At 43.8% G+C, this 21,905-nt stretch overlaps 1 protein-coding gene across 2 annotated transcripts in view; it reads left to right on the top strand.

Moving 5' to 3' along the window:
* The window catches only part of LOC141051028 (uncharacterized), a 73,104-nt gene extending 51,762 nt beyond the window's left edge, over nt 1-21,342 (top strand). For both annotated transcript variants that reach the window (XM_073547823.1, XM_073547822.1), the window contains exon 11: nt 18,659-21,342. In XM_073547823.1, coding sequence (XP_073403924.1) covers nt 18,659-20,103 — 1,445 coding nt within the window. In that variant the 3' untranslated portion in view covers nt 20,104-21,342. The remainder of the gene's footprint in view (nt 1-18,658) is intronic.
* Nucleotides 21,343-21,905: the final 563 nt, after the last annotated feature.

The raw sequence follows: 21,905 nt of genomic DNA, 5'->3' as shown, positions 1-21,905 counted from the left end.
GCCTGTTCCCCCTTGTTCTATACACTATTTTGCACCAAAAAAATTACAGGCCACATATTAAACAGTGTGGTATCTCTGGCAGATGCCTCATCTATCTTTGTGCTACAAATTGTGGCATTTAAAACCTCCATTCAACTGTTTTGGCTGTCTCTTACCCTAGATCTAAACACTATTTTGTGTTAAAAAAAGACAAAAGAGTACAGGCCACATATTGAACAATGTGGTATCTCCGTCAGACGCCTCATCTATCTGTGAGCTACAAATTGTGGCATTTGAGACCTCCATTCAACTGTTTTTGCTGTCTGTTATCCTATGTCACGTAGACTTGTACTGTGTGACGTGACCCACAGGTCGGTAACTGAAACAACAAGACAAACAAGGGAACACCGGGGACACAGTTACAACGGTGGGCACTACAATAGGGAATGGGGACGTGGAGACCTCCTGCACTCCCCTGAGGCAGTGTCCCTGAACACTCCTAACATTCCCTAAACAGGCTCTTCACCTGTCACCGACCAGGATACCTGAATCCCTCACTAGCCCTGCACCTATCCCTTACTAGGGAACTGGTTAGTGCGGACACTGGTCCCACCACTGTACTAATATAACATTAGGGAAAACAACTAACAGGGGAAAACAAACAGCTTTCTCTGTTGCCAATGCTCCTGAGGCAAAAAAGTACAGCACCAAGACACAGCTTCCACCTGAACAGCTGATACACCATAGCTCTGGATGAGCTGCAAAGCACTGCTCCCAATAGCTCCTCTCTCCTCCAAGGTTGGTTGGGGAATGAACAATATCACCAACAGTGATTCAGAGCACCTGACACCTTTTTATAGGAAGGAGGGGAGGGTTAACACCTGCTGGCTAATTTACACATGTGGTAACCACAGCGGCCACCGGGGGCAACCCATTAGCAGCAAGCAAGGTTGTAATAACCCCAGCGGCCACCAGAGGCAAAACCCATTAGCAGCCACTAAGGTTGTAATAATATCAACGACCACCGGGGGCAAAACTAACATTAAGCTAGAGGCTTGAAGAAAAAAAGGTTATATGTGAGCCAGATCTGCCACAATCCAAACATGGATCGTGACACCCTAGTTCTATACACTATTTTGCGTTAAAAAATAAAAAGTACAGGCCACATATTGAACATCTATCTGTGGGCTACAAATTGTGGCATTTCAGGCCTCCATTCAACTGTTTTTGCTGTGTCTTACCCTAGTTATTGACACCAGTTTGTTAAAAAAAAATATTACATACAGTCCTGATATTTTAAACTTTGGTTTTCCCACACACAGATCACATATAAGTTCGTTCCCAATTCAGCAATTTGTAGTGAACGTGTAAAATATTGTAGTTCATTTAAAATGGGCAAGGCACGTGGCAAGGGAGGGGGAAGTGGACGTGATGGTGATGATGCATGGAAAGGCCGAGGCCAAGCTGAAATTGTGCCTCAACAAACACCCACATCTTCTCGCCCGACGTTCCTGTCCCAATTACTAGGGAACCGCAGCAACACACCACTATGGAACCCAGAGCAGTGTCAAAAGATTGTTGGTTGGACAGCAGATAATGCTTCCAGTCACTTTTCCACCACCACAACCACCCTGTTCTCAACACGGTCACGTCTCAGTAGCCGTGAGTCTGGACCGCATATTCTTCAAAAATCATATGAAAAACCCTAAAAACAATACTTTATTATTAAAAGACCAAAGGTCACACCACAAAGTGAACAAGACTAAACAGCAACGTGTCCAATGACATCCAATTACATAGAACATGTAATGGGGATTAACTGAGAGTCCCTAATGCAGTCTAACGCTCGATCCTTCCTAGCCGCGGAGGTTGGCACCCTAGGGGGAACGTTGTGGCGCCCCCGCTCAACGGTGGCTGTCCCTAGGGACCCTGATAAACCCTGCAGCCACTAGGGATCCCTTCCCCGATGCTAGAGGGACCCCTATCATTTAGACAGAGATCAACTATAATAAGGAGGACCCTAATCCCCAAAAGGATTAAAAACAAAAGGAACACATTAATATAATGGCATTATAGTGATGGCATCGTAGTGACACAAATCAAATAAATACAGTAAAGGGGATCCACAGCATATAGTGTATCAAATTTCATTTACAATGGCACCAAAATGCAAACTCCACAAATGGTAATAATTATATGATAAGTCACTAGATAACCCAAAATTTGCATGAAAGGTGACAATGATCATGCCACTAGATTAAAAGTCAGGTACCATTAAAGACATAATTCAGACACTCAGTAATCAATGCTGCAAATACTCATCATGTCACACGCCATCTGCCATATATGTGAAGCGCCTCAACGCGTTTCGCCCCATCTGGGCTCATCAGGAGGGCCGATCTCAATAACAATTGTGTCCTGATGTGGTATAGTAGATGTGCTGGCATGATAGCCCTTATTTTATAGTTACCGCCACAGCGTTTGCCAGCTCCGGACGCTGTGTAGGGACACACCCCCTTAACCCTACTGCGCATGTCCCAACTCGAAAGGACTCACCCATTGGTTATACGGAGTGTCTCATTTACTTCCTCTCATCGAGTACGCATATCAGTGGCGTAGCAACTGTTTGTGGCGCCCGGGGCGGTCGAAAAATTTGCCGCCCCTTTGGTCGTTGATAATTCGGAAGCATCCGAAGAGCCCACACTACACTCAAAGATCTAATTTTTAGTCTGCTACTAACTGCTATTATTTCTAAATTTCTAGACTTTCAACTTCTTGCAGTTCTCTATATATATGTATGTATTAGCTTGATGATGCTGGATGAAGACCTAATGGCTTTTTTTAATAATAATTTTTAATAATGTGACAGAAAAAAAACCAGAAAGTACAAATTATTTTGGCGGACAGGGGGCGGACACTGACAGCTTGGGGTCCCTGTGCAAGAAATGTGTCCGGGCCCCCCTCCTTTTATGGCGTCAAAGCTACGTGTGTGTGTGTATATATATATAGATAGATAGATTATTGATATTATATAGCCACACACACACATACAGGTATATATTACATAGTCTCCTTTATTATGTATATTGCTGTCCCATACACAGTGCCTTCTCTTGTTATGTACAGTTCTGTCCCTTACATATTGGATTATATAGAGCCCTGTTTTTTATTACATACCGTCCTGTCTTGTTAGCTGTATAATGCAATGATGGCTGATGGAGCATGGGAAAGCTTCCTTTCTAATGGAGGAGCTGATGGACTGGTCGTCTGGTCACCGGCTCCTCGATCAGCAGTCATTTTATATCTAACAAGAGAGGGGACCATGTAATAAAAGAGGGCGCTGTGAATAACAAAAATAACAAAAATACACTATGTAAGAGACAGCACTATACATAACAGCAGAGGAAGCTATATAGTAAGGGACGGCACCATATATAACTAGAGAGGATGGTAGGTAATAAGGGGCGGTGTTATACATAATAAAAGAGGAAACTATGTAACTAAGGATGGTGTTATACAGAATTAGTGAGTACACTATATACTAAGGGACTGTGTTAGACATAATAAACGATAATGTCTTCCTCCACCTCCCCCTGTTCCTAAGGCCATTATAAGTCCCCCTTCCTCCCATCCCAATCCCCCACACCCCTCATTGTCCTCCTCCCCTCGCATCCCATTATTGTCCTCTCCCCCACCTCCATCATTTTCTTCTCCACCACTATCTTTGCTTTCTCCCCCACCACTCCCATCATTTCCTCCTCCTCCACCACCCCCATTTATTGCCCTTTCCACCACCACCATCATTGCATTCTCACCCACCACCCCATCATTGCCCTCTCGACCATCACCCCATCATTGTCTTCTCCCCATCACTGCCTTCTCCATCACCCCATCACTGTGCCTTCTCCCCATCACTCCCATCATTGCCTGCTCCATCACCCCATCACTCCCATCATTGTCTGCTCCATCACCCCATCATTGCCTGCTTCATCACCCCCATCATTGCCTGCTCCATCACCCCATCACTGCCTTCTCCATCACCCCATCACTGCCTGCTTCATCACCCCATCACTCCCATCATTGTCTGCTCCATCACCCCATCACTGCCTGCTCCATCACTCCCATAATTGTCTGCTCCATCACCCCCATCATTGCCTGCTCCATCACCCCCATCACTCCCCTCATTGCCTGCTCCATCACCCCATCATTGCCTGCTCCATCACCCCCATCATTGCCTGCTCCATCACCCTATCACTGCCTTCTCCATCACCCCATCACTGCCTGCTCCATCACCCCCATCACTCCCCTCATTGCCTGCTCCATCACCCCATCATTGCCTGCTCCATCACCCCCATCATTGCCTGCTCCATCACCCCCATCACTCCCCTCATTGCCTGCTTCATCACCCCATCATTGCCTGCTCCATCACCCCATCACTGCCTGCTCCATCACCCCCATCACTCCCCTCATTGCCTGCTCCATCACCCCATCACTGCCTGCTCCATCACCCCCATCATTGTCTGCTCCATCACCCCATAATTGCCTGCTCCATCACCCCATCATTGTCTGCTCCATCACTCCCCTCATTGCCTGCTCCATCACCCCATCATTGCCTGCTCCATCACCCCATCATTGCCTGCTCCATCACCCCCATCATTGCCTGCTCCATCACTGCCTGCTCCATCACCCCATCATTGCCAGCTCCATCACCCCATCATTGCCTGCTCCATCACCCCATCATTGCCTGCTCCATCACCCCATCATTGCCTGCTCCATCACCCCATCATTGTCTGCTCCATCACCCCATCATTGTCTGCTCCATCACCCCATCATTGCCTGCTCCATCACCCCCATCATTGCCTGCTCCATCACTGCCTGCTCCATCACCCCATCATTGCCTGCTCCATCACCCCCATCATTGCCTGCTCCATCACCCTATCACTGCCTTCTCCATCACCCCATCACTGCCTGCTCCATCACCCCCATCACTCCCCTCATTGCCTGCTCCATCACCCCATCATTGCCTGCTCCATCACCCCATCATTGCCTGCTCCATCACCCCATCATTGCCTGCTCCATCACCCCATCATTGCCTGCTCCATCACCCCATCATTGTCTGCTCCATCACCCCATCATTGCCTTCTAGACCATCACTCCCATCATTGCCTGCTCCATCATACACACAGACACACACACACATAGACATACATACATACACACAAGACACCACCTCTCTCCTCTCACCTGTCCGCAGCATCGCCCGCACTTCCTCCCTCACACAGCAGCGGCCGCTGAATGATGACGTCACTCAGCGGCGCTCCTCTGTGTGAAACAGGAAGCGCGGCCTCCGGGCAGGAAGCAGGACGGACCATTGCAGCTCCGCTCCTGCTATTCACTCTTGCAGGCAGCGGAGCTGCCGTGATCGCATCGCTCCCTGCCCGCCGCTGCACTGCACTGCAGGGTGGAATTGCTGCTGCCGCGCCGCCCCCACACACATGCCGCCTGGGGCGGACCGCCCCCCCCGCCCCCCCCACGCTACGCCAGTGACGCATATCATGCTTTGATTGACGCCCCTGTCACGGATGTATAAACAATCCCACCCTACCCCCGTCATTATGCTGCGTTTGATGATAAACGCGCCAGTTACCGGGGGATGCATATGTATTAACCGGAACATGTATTGGTGTTTCCGGGTCAGTTTGACCTAGTTCTTACTGCGCATGTCGCTCACCAATATACCAATGTATGGGGCTTGCGTATGTACAACCCGGAACTGATTGTATTATTTCCGGGTAAGACAAAGGTGGATCTCACCGTGCAAACTCACGGCCTCTCGAACGCGCACTCACTGCATCTATGACACACAAGTGTCTAACGTGCCCTCCTGATGAGCCCAGATGGGGCGAAACGCGTTGAGGCGCTTCACATATATGGCAGATGGCGTGTGACATGATGAGTATTTGCAGCATTGATTACGGAGTGTCTGAATTATGTCTTTAATGGTACCTGACTTTTAATCTAGTGGCATGATCATTGTCACCTTTCATGCAAATTTTGGGTTATCTAGTGACTTATCATATAATTATTACCATTTGTGGAGTTTGCATTTTGGTGCCATTGTAAATGAAATTTGATACACTATATGCTGTGGATCCCCTTTACTGTATTTATTTGATTCGTGTCACTACGATGCCATCACTATAATGCCATTATATTAATGTGTTCCTTTTGTTTTTAATCCTTTTGGGGATTAGGGTCCTCCTTATTATAGTTGATCTCTGTCTAAATGATAGGGGTCCCTCTAGCATCGGGGAAGGGATCCCTAGTGGCTGCAGGGTTTATCAGGGTCCCTAGGGACACCCACCGTTGAGCGGGGGCGCCACAACGTTCCCCCTAGGGTGCCAACCTCCGCGGCTAGGAAGGATCGAGCGTTAGACTGCATTAGGGACTCTCAGTTAATCCCCATTACATGTTCTATGTAATTGGATGTCATTGGACACGTTGCTGTTTAGTCTTGTTCACTTTGTGGTGTGACCTTTGGTCTTTTAATAATAAAGTATTGTTTTTAGGGTTTTTCATATGATTTTTGGTTTGAGACCCTTTATATATTTTTGATAGTGATTTTTGCTAGTAATTCGGAATTGGAATGGCCAGTTTTCTAACAGGTCCGGTGAATTCGGATATATGGATGGAGGATGCAAATCAGGCGTTCAATGTTGGTGGCACTATAGAGAATAACACTGGTCCACAGGCATTAAAGAATCTGTTCAATGAAACATATGTTGGTTATAAAAACTATCTTAAATCCTGGTGGGAGATTAGGACACTGGAAAATTATCTGAAAAATCGTATTGTACCAAGAGGGCTTAGAATTAATATTAGTCCTTCCCAAAGAGTTGCCTCACCTGAATTTTTGAATATCTGGACAAAGGAATCTATTGAGGCATCATTAAGGTTTATGCAAATTTTATTAGCAGAAGAAAAGAAAATATTTGAGAGGTCTAATAGCCAACTCAATATACTAATTGAGCAAACTCTCAAGCATAAAACGGACTCTGATTTTGCCAGGAGGGAAGGATTGTTACAAACCTCTGTGGAAAGATATCAGGCCCTTCTGAAGGAAAGAAAACACCTTCAGTTTCAAAGGGATCTGAGGGATTTCAGTGAGAACCAAGTTTTTAATTTCCAAACAGAAAGACAGTCAGAGGCATCGTCGTCTGACTTGGAAGCCTCAGATACAGAAAGAGCAGAGAGTGTACCATCATTCAGAGGTACTTTCCCGAAACAAAGATGGCAGGGTGGAAGGGGGAGAAGAAAGGGAAGGGGGTCATACAGGGGCAGTATGAGACAAGAAGTATCTTACTCAAAAGTAAATATGTCATCGGTACCTGCAGGACCGTCTTCCTTGACTACCCCCTCCTCCATTACACCCTTATCCTCTTCATCCTCTTTTTTGGAGCGGGGTGCGAGGGCAGGTTATCATCTAAGAACCCGGTTCAACTAATTAAGGGTCAAATTATAAATCTATCCTCGCACACCTTAAGTAAAGAAGAATTTATTGTGCTATCAAGAGGACTGAATTTTGTCCCCACTAACAGTTACAACTGTTTTGAGTGGGTTAAGGACCTCAATCTGTTCTGCAGAAAACTTAAATGGAAAAAATTCTTTAGACATAATGACCGGGAGGAGTGCCATAGACAAGGCCTTAGTGATGAGGACATTGAGAGTTATCAAGCACTCATGGGTCTCCTCAGAGAGAATGAGAATCTCCCAGAGGATGGAAAAGGTCCCTTTACTAAACTTAAAAATAAGAGTGAAAAGATGCCACCCCAAGGGGATACTAAGAACATTGACATTTTTGCATCATTAGTTGAGAGAGATCTCAAAATGATTATGAAAAGAACTAACTGGGATGATGAGGAGAATCTGGCAATGGGGGAACGAGATGCCCTCATGGGTCTGAAGAGAAATGACCATTTGATTATTAAATCATCTGATAAAGGTGGTAACCTTGTGATTATGAATCATCTAGAATATCGCAAGATGTGCCTAAATATTCTGCAGGACACCTTTACCTATGAGGTCCTGAAGGTGAGTCCATTAATGGACTATAAGGTAGAACTTAGAACTCTAGTTGATGAGGCTCTCTTGAATGAATTAATCTCTAAAACTGAATCTGATTTCCTTGTACCTAAGTTTCCAATGATGGCGACCTTTTATGCACTTCCAAAAGTGCATAAAGGTATAGATCCGTTGAAAGGACGCCCAATTGTCTCAGGGGTGGATTCCCTGATACAAAATTGTGGGATCTATATAGACCAAATCCTGCGTCCATTTGTGACCTCTCTTCCCTCCTATTTGAGGGATACGTCGGACCTTTTACTAAAATAGGAAGGTACTTGGCTGGGGTCTATTGATATAGAAGCATTATACAGTAGTATCCCACACCAGGAAGGGATCAGCAGTGTTGAACATTATTTACAGCAAAGGTCAATTGCTTGTAGAAAGCACAATAGCTTCGTATCATCTCTTCTCAATTTCACTCTTACACGTAATGTTTTCACCTTCGACGGTAGGTTTTTCCACCAGCTCAGGGGCACCGCGATGGGGAGCCCCTGTGCCCCGTCGTATGCTAATCTGTTCCTGGGCTGGTGGGAGGAGACTATTGTGTTCGGAGGTGACACTAAATGGTGGCAGCAACACATCTCTATGTGGTATCGCTATATAGATGATGTTTTTGTTGTATGGTCAGGATCTAAAGAACAATTTGAGATGTTTGTCAATGAGCTTAACCACAATGTTATCAATCTCAGATTTACTTTTGAAATTGAGAAGCAAGAATTGGCCTTTCTGGATATTAAAATCAGGAGAGAATCTTTTGGGAATATTTCAACGAGAATTCATCGTAAACCTACTAGTACTAACAGTCTACTTCATTGGCAGAGTCACCACCCTGTCCCTCTCAAGAGAGGAATCCCTAAAGGCCAGTTCCTTAGATTGAGGAGAAATTGCTCGAGGAATGACCTCTTTTATAGTCAGGCTGGGGATATGTACAATAGATTCAGGGAAAAGGGATATCCGATACATGTCTTGGATACAGCATTAAACTTTGCTGAAAGAGCGGATAGGCAGAAACTCCTACAGAAACGTACTGAACGGGATACATCTGAAATAGTGAGAATTATAGGCACATTTGATGATAAACATCAAGAAGTTAGGAGAATTATTGCAAGACATTGGGATATTCTGAGATTAGATCCGGATATTGGAAGTCTGATAGGCGAACACCCCAATATCACATTCAGGAAAGGGAAGTCCATTAGAGACATGTTAGTGCATAGTCAATACAAGAGACTGGAACCGAAGGGTACTTGGCTTGAGAGGAAACCTATTGGCTTTTTCAAATGTGGGGATTGTAGCCTTTGTAGATGGATGAAGCCCAATAAGTTCTTTTGTAGTGCTGCCACTGGGAAGACCTTCTACCAACGCAATTTCTCAAACTGTAAGACCACTGGAGTGGTCTATCTGGCCACTTGCTCTTGCCCTAAGGATTATATTGGGAAGACGAAGAGGGAATTCAGACGTAGAGTAGGCGAGCACATGGGGGACATCAGGAATGGGAGGGACACCCCCTTGGCTAAGCACATGCAATTATTCCACAATAATTCCCTTGCTGAGGTCAGGTTCACGATTATTGAGGTAGTGAATATTAATCCCAGAGGAGGCAATACGGATAAAACCATCCTGAAAAGAGAGTGTGAATGGATCTTTAGGATGGAGAGTCTTGAACCAAGGGGATTAAATGAACAACTGTCCTTTGCCTGTTTTTTGTGATTTTTCATCCTTTTTCAAGGGTTTTCTGTATATTATTTTTATACTAAACCCAGATATAGTTCCTATGAGGACCAATATGTAAGACTGGACTGTTTTCCAAATTCTTGTTAAGGTCTAGGATAAAGACCTACATGGATCTACCATGACAAATTCTTTTGAGGATTATTTTCTCCCTTATATCATTAGGGACTTGACACCCCGCTCTGAGACTACCCAGATGATCAAGTTAGTTTGAGGTCTGCTAATGGCCAATCTTAGATGTATACATTAGCCAATATACATAAATAAAGGACATAATGCATCTACTAACATGATGCTTTGATCATGGATTTATACTGTATGTGTCCTATTTGGCACTGTATATAAGAGACGAACACGGGCATCAAATGTATGTCATTTATGGGGCTGGCAGTTTTTATTGCCCTTGCTCTGCTAACTAAAATAAAAGATTGGGTTCACCTATTGAAATTGTGCTTGGTTATGGATGAATCCTGCCGGTTTTCATTGAGTGCTATGCACCCGCTCTGAATACGGGCATTGAATGGCCGGTGGTGGACATGCGTAGTGATAGGGATCTGTAATGGTGGTGCCTTCCAGCTGGAGCCTGCACGTTAGACACTTGTGTGTCATAGATGCAGTGAGTGCGCGTTCGAGAGGCCGTGAGTTTGCACGGTGAGATCCACCTTTGTCTTACCCGGAAATAATACAATCAGTTCCGGGTTGTACATACGCAAGCCCCATACATTGGTATATTGGTGAGCGACATGCGCAGTAAGAACTAGGTCAAACTGACCCGGAAACACCAATACATGTTCCGGTTAATACATATGCATCCCCCGGTAACTGGCGCGTTTATCATCAAACGCAGCATAATGACAGGGGTAGGGTGGGATTGTTTATACATCCGTGACAGGGCCGTCAATCAAAGCATAATATGCGTACTCGATGAGAGGAAGTAAATGAGACACTCCGTATAACCAATGGGTGAGTCCTTTCGAGTTGGGACATGCGCAGTAGGGTTAAGGGGGTGTGTCCCTACACAGCGTCCGGAGCTGGCGAACGCTGTGGCGGTAACTATAAAATAAGGGCTATCATGCCAGCACATCTACTATACCACATCAGGACACAATTGTTATTGAGATCGGCCCTCCTGATGAGCCCAGATGGGGCGAAACGCGTTGAGGCGCTTCACATATATGGCAGATGGCGTGTGACATGATGAGTATTTGCAGCATTGATTACTGAGTGTCTGAATTATGTCTTTAATGGTACCTGACTTTTAATCTAGTGGCATGATCATTGTCACCTTTCATGCAAATTTTGGGTTATCTAGTGACTTATCATATAATTATTACCATTTGTGGAGTTTGCATTTTGGTGCCATTGTAAATGAAATTTGATACACTATATGCTGTGGATCCCCTTTACTGTATTTATTTGATTCGTGTCACTACGATGCCATCACTATAATGCCATTATATTAATGTGTTCCTTTTGTTTTTAATCCTTTTGGGGATTAGGGTCCTCCTTATTATAGTTGATCTCTGTCTAAATGATAGGGGTCCCTCTAGCATCGGGGAAGGGATCCCTAGTGGCTGCAGGGTTTATCAGGGTCCCTAGGGACAGCCACCGTTGAGCGGGGGCGCCACAACGTTCCCCCTAGGGTGCCAACCTCCGCGGCTAGGAAGGATCGAGCGTTAGACTGCATTAGGGACTCTCAGTTAATCCCCATTACATGTTCTATGTAATTGGATGTCATTGGACACGTTGCTGTTTAGTCTTGTTCACTTTGTGGTGTGACCTTTGGTCTTTTAATAATAAAGTATTGTTTTTAGGGTTTTTCATATGATTTTTGGTTTGAGACCCTTTATATATTTTTGATAGTGATTTCCGCATATTCTTCACCCTGATCCTCCCTCCCCCCACCCTGCTGAGCGCCTGGAGGCAACTGATTCCGCACTTGGACACTCCGAAGAGCTGTTCACTTTTCCATTTATAGATTGGGGCCTCTTGCCCTGTCCACTTGAAGTGGAGCAAGAGGAAATGGCATATAGCGATGCCCAAATATTTGAGCAGCCATGGTCACATGAAGGCAATGGTGGGAAAGTGTTACAAGAGTAGGATGATGATGATGAGACACAATTGCCAGAAAGTCAAGAGGAGGACCAGGGTGCAGAAGTGGAAGACGAGGTGGTAGATGATATAGTAACTGACCCAAGCTGGCAGGAGGACATGCAGAGCAAGGACAGCAGCATACAGGGGGAGGCAGGCGTAGCACCACAACAGGCAGGAAGATGCAGTGTGTTGGCTGCAGACAGAAGGTGGGCAACTGTTCCTCGTAACACCAACATGACGAAAGTTGGCAGTACAACTGTTAGGTCTTCCCGAGTCGGGTTGTTTTTTAAAGACTTCCAATATCCCCAAACAGGCAAATTGCAACACCTGCCATGCCCGCATCAGCAGAAGTAGCAAAACTTTCAGCCTGATCACCACCAGCATGATCAGGCACATGACAGCAAATCACCCAACTTTGTGGGTCGAATACCAGGCTACAGGAACAGTCTCTGTGGGTGAAAACACTGCTTCTTCCACTTTTAAGCGTGCAAGCCAATCCCCTGTCCACAGTGCATGCAAAGATGCCTCCTGCCCTGCACCTGTCATTGCCCACACTCAACTACCATCATCATCAAACACGTCCACGTCCTTGTTGCAGCGCAGCCTTCAGTTGTCCATACTTCAGTCACAAAGAATGCAAGCAGAAATACGCAGCCAACGCCCCACAGTACTAAATTGACAAGTTTCTTTTAGGCTCATGGAGATGGAAGTTGTTTTCAACCTTATGGCCTCGGCCGTCCCAGGGTACTCGGTCCCCAGCTGCCACTATTTCTCCCGGCATTACACAAGCACATGTCCCAAAACATTACCCGTGCCCTGAACAATGCTGTTACTGGGAAAGTCCACCTAACCATGGACACATGGACAAGAGCTTGTGGGCAGGGATGCTACATTTCACTGATGGCACACTGGGTTAACATAGTGGAAGCTGTGACCCAGATGGACTTTGGGATGGAACTCGTCTTCCCAATGCCGAGGATTGCGGGCCCTACATCATTCAGGGTTGCTCCCACAGTCTACAGCTCCTGCACCACCTCCTCCTCCTCAGCCTCCATCTCTGAAATGATCACATCAGTCACAAGCTGGAAGCACTGCCTCAGCCAAGCTTCAACAGGCTGTACTGAAGCTAATATGCTTAGGTGACAAACCGCACAATGCTTAAGAGTTGTGGGCAGCTCTGAAAGAGCAGGCACATGTGTGGCTCACATGCATAACTGATAAGCGTATCCGCCTGTCAACTGAAAATGCTGACAGGCTGACTTTTATAAAAATGTACAAGGGCTGGATTGGGCCAGACTTCTTTACACCACCGCATGATAACAATGAAACCTAACCTCAAATCCTGTGTCTTTTTTGGGAGGTATATTCCCATGCACCTCTTCACACCCACACATGGGTATACGCTTCCTGATTTTGGCTATTGACTGTTCTCCTCATCCTCCACCACGACTAGATCATCAGGGCGAACGTGTTCCATGATGCAACAACCATTCTTTTCAAGGGTGTGTATGATGCCCGTAAAAAAAATGTTGACACTGTAGGTTGATGCGTACCCCCCAGGGGGTAAATGTTTGTCAGCCCTGGGCATTACAAGTATAGGAGTCCCGCTCCTTTAATTCGGGAAACATTTTTCGGAGACCACGAGGGGTGAATGTGTTCTGTGATGCAACATCCACTATAGTTTTTTGCAAGGGTGTTTATGATGCCCGTAAAAAAAATGTTGACACAGTAGGTTGATGCATATCCCTCAGGAGTAAATGTTTGTCAGCCCATATACCTAGTGTATGAGCATTACAAGTATAGGAGACCCGCTCCTTTAATCGGAAACATTTTTCGGAGGCCATCCTCCACATCTCTTCCGACACCACCTCTAGATCACCAGGGTGAACATGTTCCGTGATGCAGCAGCCACGCTATTCTTTTCAAGGGTGTTTATGATGCCTGTAAACAGAATGTTGACACAGTAGGTTGATGTGTAACCCCCAGGGGATAAATGTTTGTCAACCCTGGGCATTACAAGTATAGGAGACCCGCTCCATTAATCTGGGAAACATTTTTCGGAGGCCATCCTCCATGTCTCTTCAGACACCAACACTAGAACATGAGGGTGAACGTGTTCTGTGATGCAACAGCCACTATAATTTTTTGCAAGAGTGTTTATGATACCCATAAAAAAATGTTGACACAGTAAGTTGATGCGTAACCCCCAGGGTGAAATGTTTGTCATCTCACACAGTTAGAGTATGAGCATTACAAGTATAGGAGACCCGCTCCTTTAAAATGGGGAAGCATTTTTTGGAGGTCATCCTCATCCTCCACATCTGTTCCGACACCACCTCTAGAACACCAGGGCGAACGTGTTCCGTGATGTAACAGCCACACTATTCTTTTCAAGTGTGTTTATGATGCCTGAAAACAAAATGTTGACACAGTAGGTTGATGTGTACCCCCGAGGGGTAAATATTTGTCAGCCCATACACCTAGTGTATGGCCTTTACAAGTATAGGAGACCCGCTCCTTTAAACTGGGAAAACATTTTTCGGAGGCCATCCTCATTCTCTACGTCTGTTCCAACACCACCCTTAGATCACCAGGGCAAACATGTTCCATGATGCAACATCCATGCTATTGTTTTCAAGGGTGTTTATGATGCCCGTAAGCAAAATTCTGACACAGTACGTTGATTGCGTCCCCCCCAGGGGTAAATGTTTGTCAGTCCATGCACCTAGTGTATGGGCATTATAAGTTATGGGAGACCCGCTCCTTAACTAAGAAACATTTTTAGGAGGCCATCCTCCACATCGTTCCCACACTCACCTCTAGATCACCAGTGCGAACGTGTTCCGTGATGCAACAGCCAACCTATTCTTTTCAAGGCTGTTTATGATGCCCATAAGCAAAATGTTGACACAGTACATTGATGCATACCCCACAGGAGTAAATGTTTGTCAGCCCATGTACCTAGTGTATGGCCATTACAAGTAATGGAGACCAGCTCCTTTAACCCCTTCACTACCAAGGGTGGTTTGCACGTTAACTCCCGGGCCAATTTTTACAATTCTGACCACTGTCCCTTTATGAGGTAATAACTCCGGAACGCTTCCATGAATCCCAGTGATTCTGACACTGTTTTCTCATGCCATATTGTACTTCATGTTAGTGGTAAAATTTCATTCATATAACTTGCGTTTATTTGTGAAAAAAATGGAAATTTCGCAAAAATTTTGAAAATTTCGCAATTTTCCAACTTTGAATTTTTATGCTCTTAAATCACAGAGATATGGCACTCAAAAAACTTAGTAGATAACATTTCCCACCTGTTTACTTTACATCAGCACAATTTGGGAACCAAAATTTTTTTTGTTAGGAAGTTATAAGGGTTAAAAGTTGACCAGAGATTTCTCATTTTTACACCATTTTATTTATAGGGACCACATCACATTTGAAGCCACTTTGTGGGGTCTATATGATAGAAAATACACAAAAGTGACACCATTCTAAAAACTGCACCCCTCAAGGTGCTGAAAACCACATTCAAGAAGTTTATTAACCCTTCAGGTGCTACACAGGAATTTTTTGAATGTTTAAAAAAAAATGAACATTTAACTTTTATTCACAAAAAAAAATACTTCTGGTTCTTTTTTTCTATTTTACCAAGGGTAACAGGAGAAATTGGACTGCAAACATTATTGTGCAATTTGTCCTGAGTACGCTGATACCTGATATGTGGGGGGAACCACTGTTTGGGCGCATGGCAGAGCTTGGAAGGGAAGGAGCGCCGTTTGACTTTTTCCCTGCAAAATTGGCTGGAATTCAGATTGGACGCCATGTCACGTTTGGAGAGCCCCTGATGTACCTAAACAGTGGAAACCCCCCCCACAAGTGACCCCATTTTGGAAACTAGACCCCCCAAGGAACTATATATGCAGAATGAACAAAAACCAGCGTTTCATGAATTTCTTTTGGGGGGTGCGTTTACACCGTTCCGCGTGCGGTAAAATTGATTAAGCGGTTTTATTCTTCGGGTCACTACGGTTACAGCGATACCTCATTTATGTCTTTTTTTATGTTTCGGCGCTTTTATGCAATGAAAACAATTTCTATATAAAAAATAATTATTTTTGCATCGCTTTATTCTGCGAGCTATAACTTTATTTTTTTGCTGATGATGCTGTGTTGTGGCTCTTTTTTTGTGGGACAAGATGACGTTTTCAGCGGTACCATGGATATTTATATGCGTCTTTTTGATCGCGCGTTATTGCACTTTTTGTTCGGCGGTATGATAATAAATCATTATTTTTTGCTTCGTTTTTTATTTTTTATTTTTTATTTTAAAGGGGTTCGCTAAAGGGGTTAACTAATGGGACAGTTTTATAGGGTGGGTCATTACGGACGCGGCGATACCAAATATGTGTACTTTTATTGTTTTTTTGTTTTCAAAAAATGAATTAGGGAATTTTTTTTTTTTTTTATTATTTTTACACTTTTTTATTTTTATTTTTTTACTTTATTATAATGTCCCATGGGGGACATCACTGTCCTGTGAAAGATCGCTGATCTGTCACATCACAGATCGCTGTGACAGATCAGCGATCTGTCACAGGCACTGCTGCAAGCTTCCTCATGCCTGCGCTCTGCGTGCAGTGAGGAAGCCAGCTCCCTGCAGGCCCCCGAGGGTCCCCGTCGCCATATTGGATCCGGGGACCTGCAGGGAAAGCGACCCCCGCAGCGGCACTGCACATCGCGCTGCTGTGGGGGTCGCAGGGAAGCACGGAGGGAGCCCCCTCCCTGCCGATGCTTCCTTTAATCCCCGGTACAGCGCAATCATGATGGATCGTGGTGTGCCAGGGGTTAATGTGTCGGAGGCGGTCCGTGACCGCCCCTGACACATTGTGCCGGGTGTCAGCTGTGATAATCATCTGACACCTGGCCGCGATCAGCGGCGCTCAACACGTGAGCGCTGCTGATCGCATTAGACGTACTATTCCGTCCTTGGGACTTAGGTCCCAGGTCACATGGACGGAATAGTACGTCCAATGTAGGAAAGGGGTTAAACTGGGAAAACAAGTATAGGAGACCCGCTCCTTTAAAATGGGAAAGCATTTTTGGGAGGTCATCCCCATCCTCCACGTCTGTTCCAACACCACCTCTAGATCATCAGGGTGAACGTGTTCCATGATGCAACAGCCACGCTATTCTTTTCAAGGGTGTTTATGATGCCCGTAAACAGAATGTTGACACAGTAGGTTGATGCGTACCCCCCAGGGGTAAATGTTTGTCAGCCCATGCACCTAGTGTATGGCCATTACAAGTATAAGAGACCCACTCCTTTAAACTGGGAAAATATTTTTCAGAGGCCATCCTCCACATATCTTCCTTGGGGGATTGAAATGCATGAAAATTTGGGGCAGGCCTTGTTTTCACTTCATGAGAAAACTTTATGTGACTTACAAAAATCATAATAATGGGAATTTTAGATTTCCTGTGGCCATCCAGTATGTGGGTCCAAAGGCTTATTGTGGTGTATGTACCTTTGGGCCAGGGCAGGCCTTGCATTCAATGCATAAACAAACATTATGGGAGTACCAAATAAATAATGTAAACTTGGTTTTCTTGTGGCCATCCAGTACGTGGGTTCAAAGGCTTATTGGGGTGCGTGTAACTTTGGTTCAGGGCAGGCCTTGCATTCAATGCATAAGCCAACAGTTTGGGAGTGTCAAATGAATACTGAGGACTTGGTTTTCCTGTGGCCATCCAGTGTGTGGGTTCAAAGGCTTATTGGGATGTGTGTAACTTTGGGCCACTGCAGGCCTTCCATTCAATGCATAATCAAACAGTATGGAAGTACCAAATGACTACTTGGAACTTTGGTTGCATGTGGTCATCCATGACATCTGTTCAGTTGGTTGTTGTGGTGCATCCAATTTTTGGGCAGCCCTGCCACTCACTGCATATGCAATAACAGTATAAGGGACCCACTGTTTTATTAATGGGAACAACAAAGCATAGCCGGCTGATGGGTCTCTAAGAATAGTGAGGGCCGACTGCTGGCCCTATAAAAATAGGCTTTGTGGCTTTCAGAGTCCCTCTTTCATAAATAAAACAGGATGTGTCTGATGATGTGTCACACACCACATGGCCAAATAAGGTTGTAAAATGTTAAAATGACATTTCCCAGTGAAAGCATTTGTCTAGGTTGAAAGCAATGCTAAAGTTGAAAAATGCATCAAAAACACTGCAAGTGATCATAGCCCAAGTGGTGGAGGAACTTTTTTGATTTGGGTTATTTATTTTGCCTTACATGCAAATCATTACCCTGGAAAGGATGTTCTTTATCATATTTCCATCATATTTCCATTCCAAAATCCATTTTGGTTTCATTTTTGTATGTTTTATCATGCGTCTGTAAAAGTGGAGTAAGACTCTGACAACCTTATTCACAGCTGTGACCTGGGAGTCATAAATGTTTCTAGGAGTATTCCCCATGATGTTTCCATGTCATGTAAGCATGTTTCCATCAATTTCAGATGTTTTTAGACCCTATAATGACCCCTGGGTGGGGTGGTCACGGCAAAAATGCTCGATTTTCCAATAGAATTACATTGGGCTCGTTTCTCGGGTCAAGCACCCGAGCATTCCAATTTGCTCAACCCGAGCACTTTAGTGCTCGGTCATCACTAATAATGATTCCATATTTATTGAATAAAATATACCTTTATTTTTTTGGCAGATAACTGGACCATGATCTCGGAGAAATACCTGATATTTTCAGATTTTAGTGCAAATTATCCTAGTATCACACCTGATACTTTTGAAGAGCATCCAATTATGCCAGACATACCTCCAGTACTTCGTAAGAAAAATAAATACAACAAAAGGGATGGTGAATGTCAAAGAGCACTTAAAAGAGAGAAGCAATTTTCATGTTTAGGATGTGGGAAATGTTGTAAATCGAAATATGATCTTACTAATCATCAGAGAATTCATACAGGGGAGAAGCCATTTTCATGTTCAGAATCTTGGAAATGTTTTGCTGACAAATCAGCACTTGCTCAACATCAGAAAATTCACACAGGTGAAAAGCCATTTTCATGTTTAGAATGTGGAAAATGTTGTTTAACGAAATCTCATCTTACCAAACATCAGAGAATTCACACAGGCGAGAAGCCATTTTCATGCTCAGAATGTGTAAAAAGTTTTTCAGACAAATCATCTCTTGCTCGGCATCAGAAAATTCACACAGGGGAAAAGCCATTTTCATGTTCAGAATGTGGGAAATGTTGTATAACAAAATCTGACCTTACTAAACATCAGAGAATTCACACAGGAGAGAAGCCATTTTCATGCTCAGAATGTGTAACAAGTTTTTCAGACAAATCATCTCTTGCTCAGCATCAGAAAATTCACACAGGGGAGAAGCCATTTTCATGTTCTGAATGTGGGAAATGTTGTATAACGAAATCTAATCTTACTAAACATCAAAGAATTCACACAAGAGAGAGGCCATTTACATGTTCAGAATGTGGAAGATGTTTTAAATGGAAAACAAATCTTGCTACACATTTGAAAATTCACACAGGGGAGAAGCCATTTTCATGTTCAGAGAGTGGGAAATGTTTTACACGGAAATCACCTTTTGTTAGACACCCGAGAATTCACACAGGAGAGAAGCCATTTTCATTTTCCATATGTGGGAAATGTTGTATAACGAAATCTGATCTTACTAAACATCAGAGAAATCACACAAGAGAGAAGCCATTTTCATGCTCAGAATGTGGAAAATGTTTTATTCGGAAAACAAATCTTGCTACACATTTGAAAATTCACACAGGGGAAAAGCCTTTTTCATGTTCAGAATGTGGGAAATGTTTTATAAGGAAATCTGATCTTACTAAACATCAGAGAATTCACACAGGAGAGAAGCCATTTTCATGCCCAGAATGTGTAAAAAGTTTTTCAGACAAATCATCTCTTGTTCAGCATCAGAAAATTCACACAGGTGAGAAGCCATTTTCATGTTCAGAATGTGGGAAATGTTTTATAACAAAATCTGATCTTACTAAACATCAGAGAATTCACACAGGGGAGAAGCCATTTTCATGTTCCAAATGTGGGAAATGTTTTCAACGGAAAAAAACTCTTACTGGACATCTGAGAATTCACACTGGGGAGTAGCAATTTTTCTCCTCGAATGCCTGAAATATTTTACAAACACATGAAATCTAGTTACACATTGGAGAATTCATACAGGGGAGAAGTAATTTTCATTTTCAGAATGTGTGTAAAATTTTCTTACATATTTAATATTTTTACTAAGAAAAATTACACAGGCAGGTAGACACTGTCTTTTAAATAATTTACTTGGCGAATTACGCAAGCTACAATCAATATAAATTCACATGTCATATAAGAGAAATGGAAGACAATTTACGGCACTAAGGCTACTTTCACACTTGCTTTTTTTTGCAGTGCGTTTTTCCCGCAAAAAAACACATGGAAAAAATGCATACAAACGCATACAAATGCTGCGTTTTTTTCAAGCATTTTTATGAGCATGCATGAAAAAAACGCAGCGTTTTTATGCATTTGTATGCGTTTTTAGTGCATTTGCGTTTTTTTCCAACATTAGTTGGCCCCTCACACTAACCCTGACCCTAACCCTGACCCTAACCCTTAACCAAACCATACTAACCCTTAACCAAACCCTAACTAACCCTAACCCTTAACCAAACCATACTAACCCTAACTCTAACCCAAACCCCTAAATTCCATTGTCTAACTAATGGTCAACAAAAAAACGCATGCGCAAAAAACGCATACATGAGCATGGCAATGCGCACATATGCGCACCCATAGACTTATAATGGGTGTCTTGCTGTAAAAAAGCGCATTGCGCGCGCATGCGTTTTTTTGAGGCAAGTCGGACGCCCAAAAAATGCAACAGGATGCATTTTGTGTGCCCGAGCGCACACCACAAAAAAGCATGTGTATGCGCACATAAGCGCATCCCATGCAAAATATAGGGTAAAAAATGCATGCGTTTTTTAGCGCTAAAATACAGCGCAAAAAAAACGCAAGTGTGAAACCAGCCTAAATGATGACTAATAAATATAAGCAATTACCAATAAACAATGGAAATAAAGCAGCTATAAACTGATTGACCACTTTATTAGAGACACTCATCTATTTCTATGTTGGACCTCCTCCGCTCTTTCTAAGTGCAGAAATTTCTTGTCACAAAAAATTGAAATGCAGGAATATTGGCCCATGAAGGCTGGCTATCTTCTCGCAAGCATGGCAAAAAACCCGGTTGTGGAGTCGGTGCTACTTTTGGTGGAGTCGGAGTTGGAGTCGGTATAAAATGGACCGACTCCGACTCCTAAAATATATAATAAATTGGGTACAATAGTTCAATGCAGAATGTGCTGAATATTTTTTCATAGGAATTTAGGAAAGGTATGAAATGTCCTATAAATGACTTCTATTCCTGATCTAAGGCTACATTCACACACAGCGTTTTTCCTGCGTTTTTTAAGGATACGTCTTTCAGTTGCAAAAGCAGATCAGCTTTTTAAAAAACGGCATCACCTGAAAGGTTTTTGAACTCATAGCTAATGTTTTCAATAGCAAAAGCAGATTAGAGATATGCTCTATCTATATATCCATTTATCCATATCTGTCTATCCATATCATATCTGTACCAAAAACAATGTAAGCCGGATAGCACACAGACTAACACTCCTTTTCTTTAGCACCAGTCAGGTACACCTCATAGCTGCCCAAAAGGACGCCCAGGACAGGCATTGCTCATCTTCAGTAACACATCAACATCAATTGATAGTTGGAATAAATAGACTGCATTCTCCACCACATCTTAAGGTGCAGGCTTTATTTTCAAGTGTAGGGGTGTGCAGTATGAGGTTCTGCAGCAGCTAAGGTGTGCAGTATGAGGTTCTTCCCCCCTAGGTTTGATCCTG

The sequence above is a fragment of the Dendrobates tinctorius genome, unplaced genomic scaffold (assembly GCF_039654945.1).
Source record: "Dendrobates tinctorius isolate UK_male_01 unplaced genomic scaffold, ASM3965494v1 ptg000155l, whole genome shotgun sequence".
Taxonomy (NCBI): domain Eukaryota; kingdom Metazoa; phylum Chordata; class Amphibia; order Anura; family Dendrobatidae; genus Dendrobates; species Dendrobates tinctorius.
This window is presented reverse-complemented; position numbering and strand designations above follow the sequence as displayed.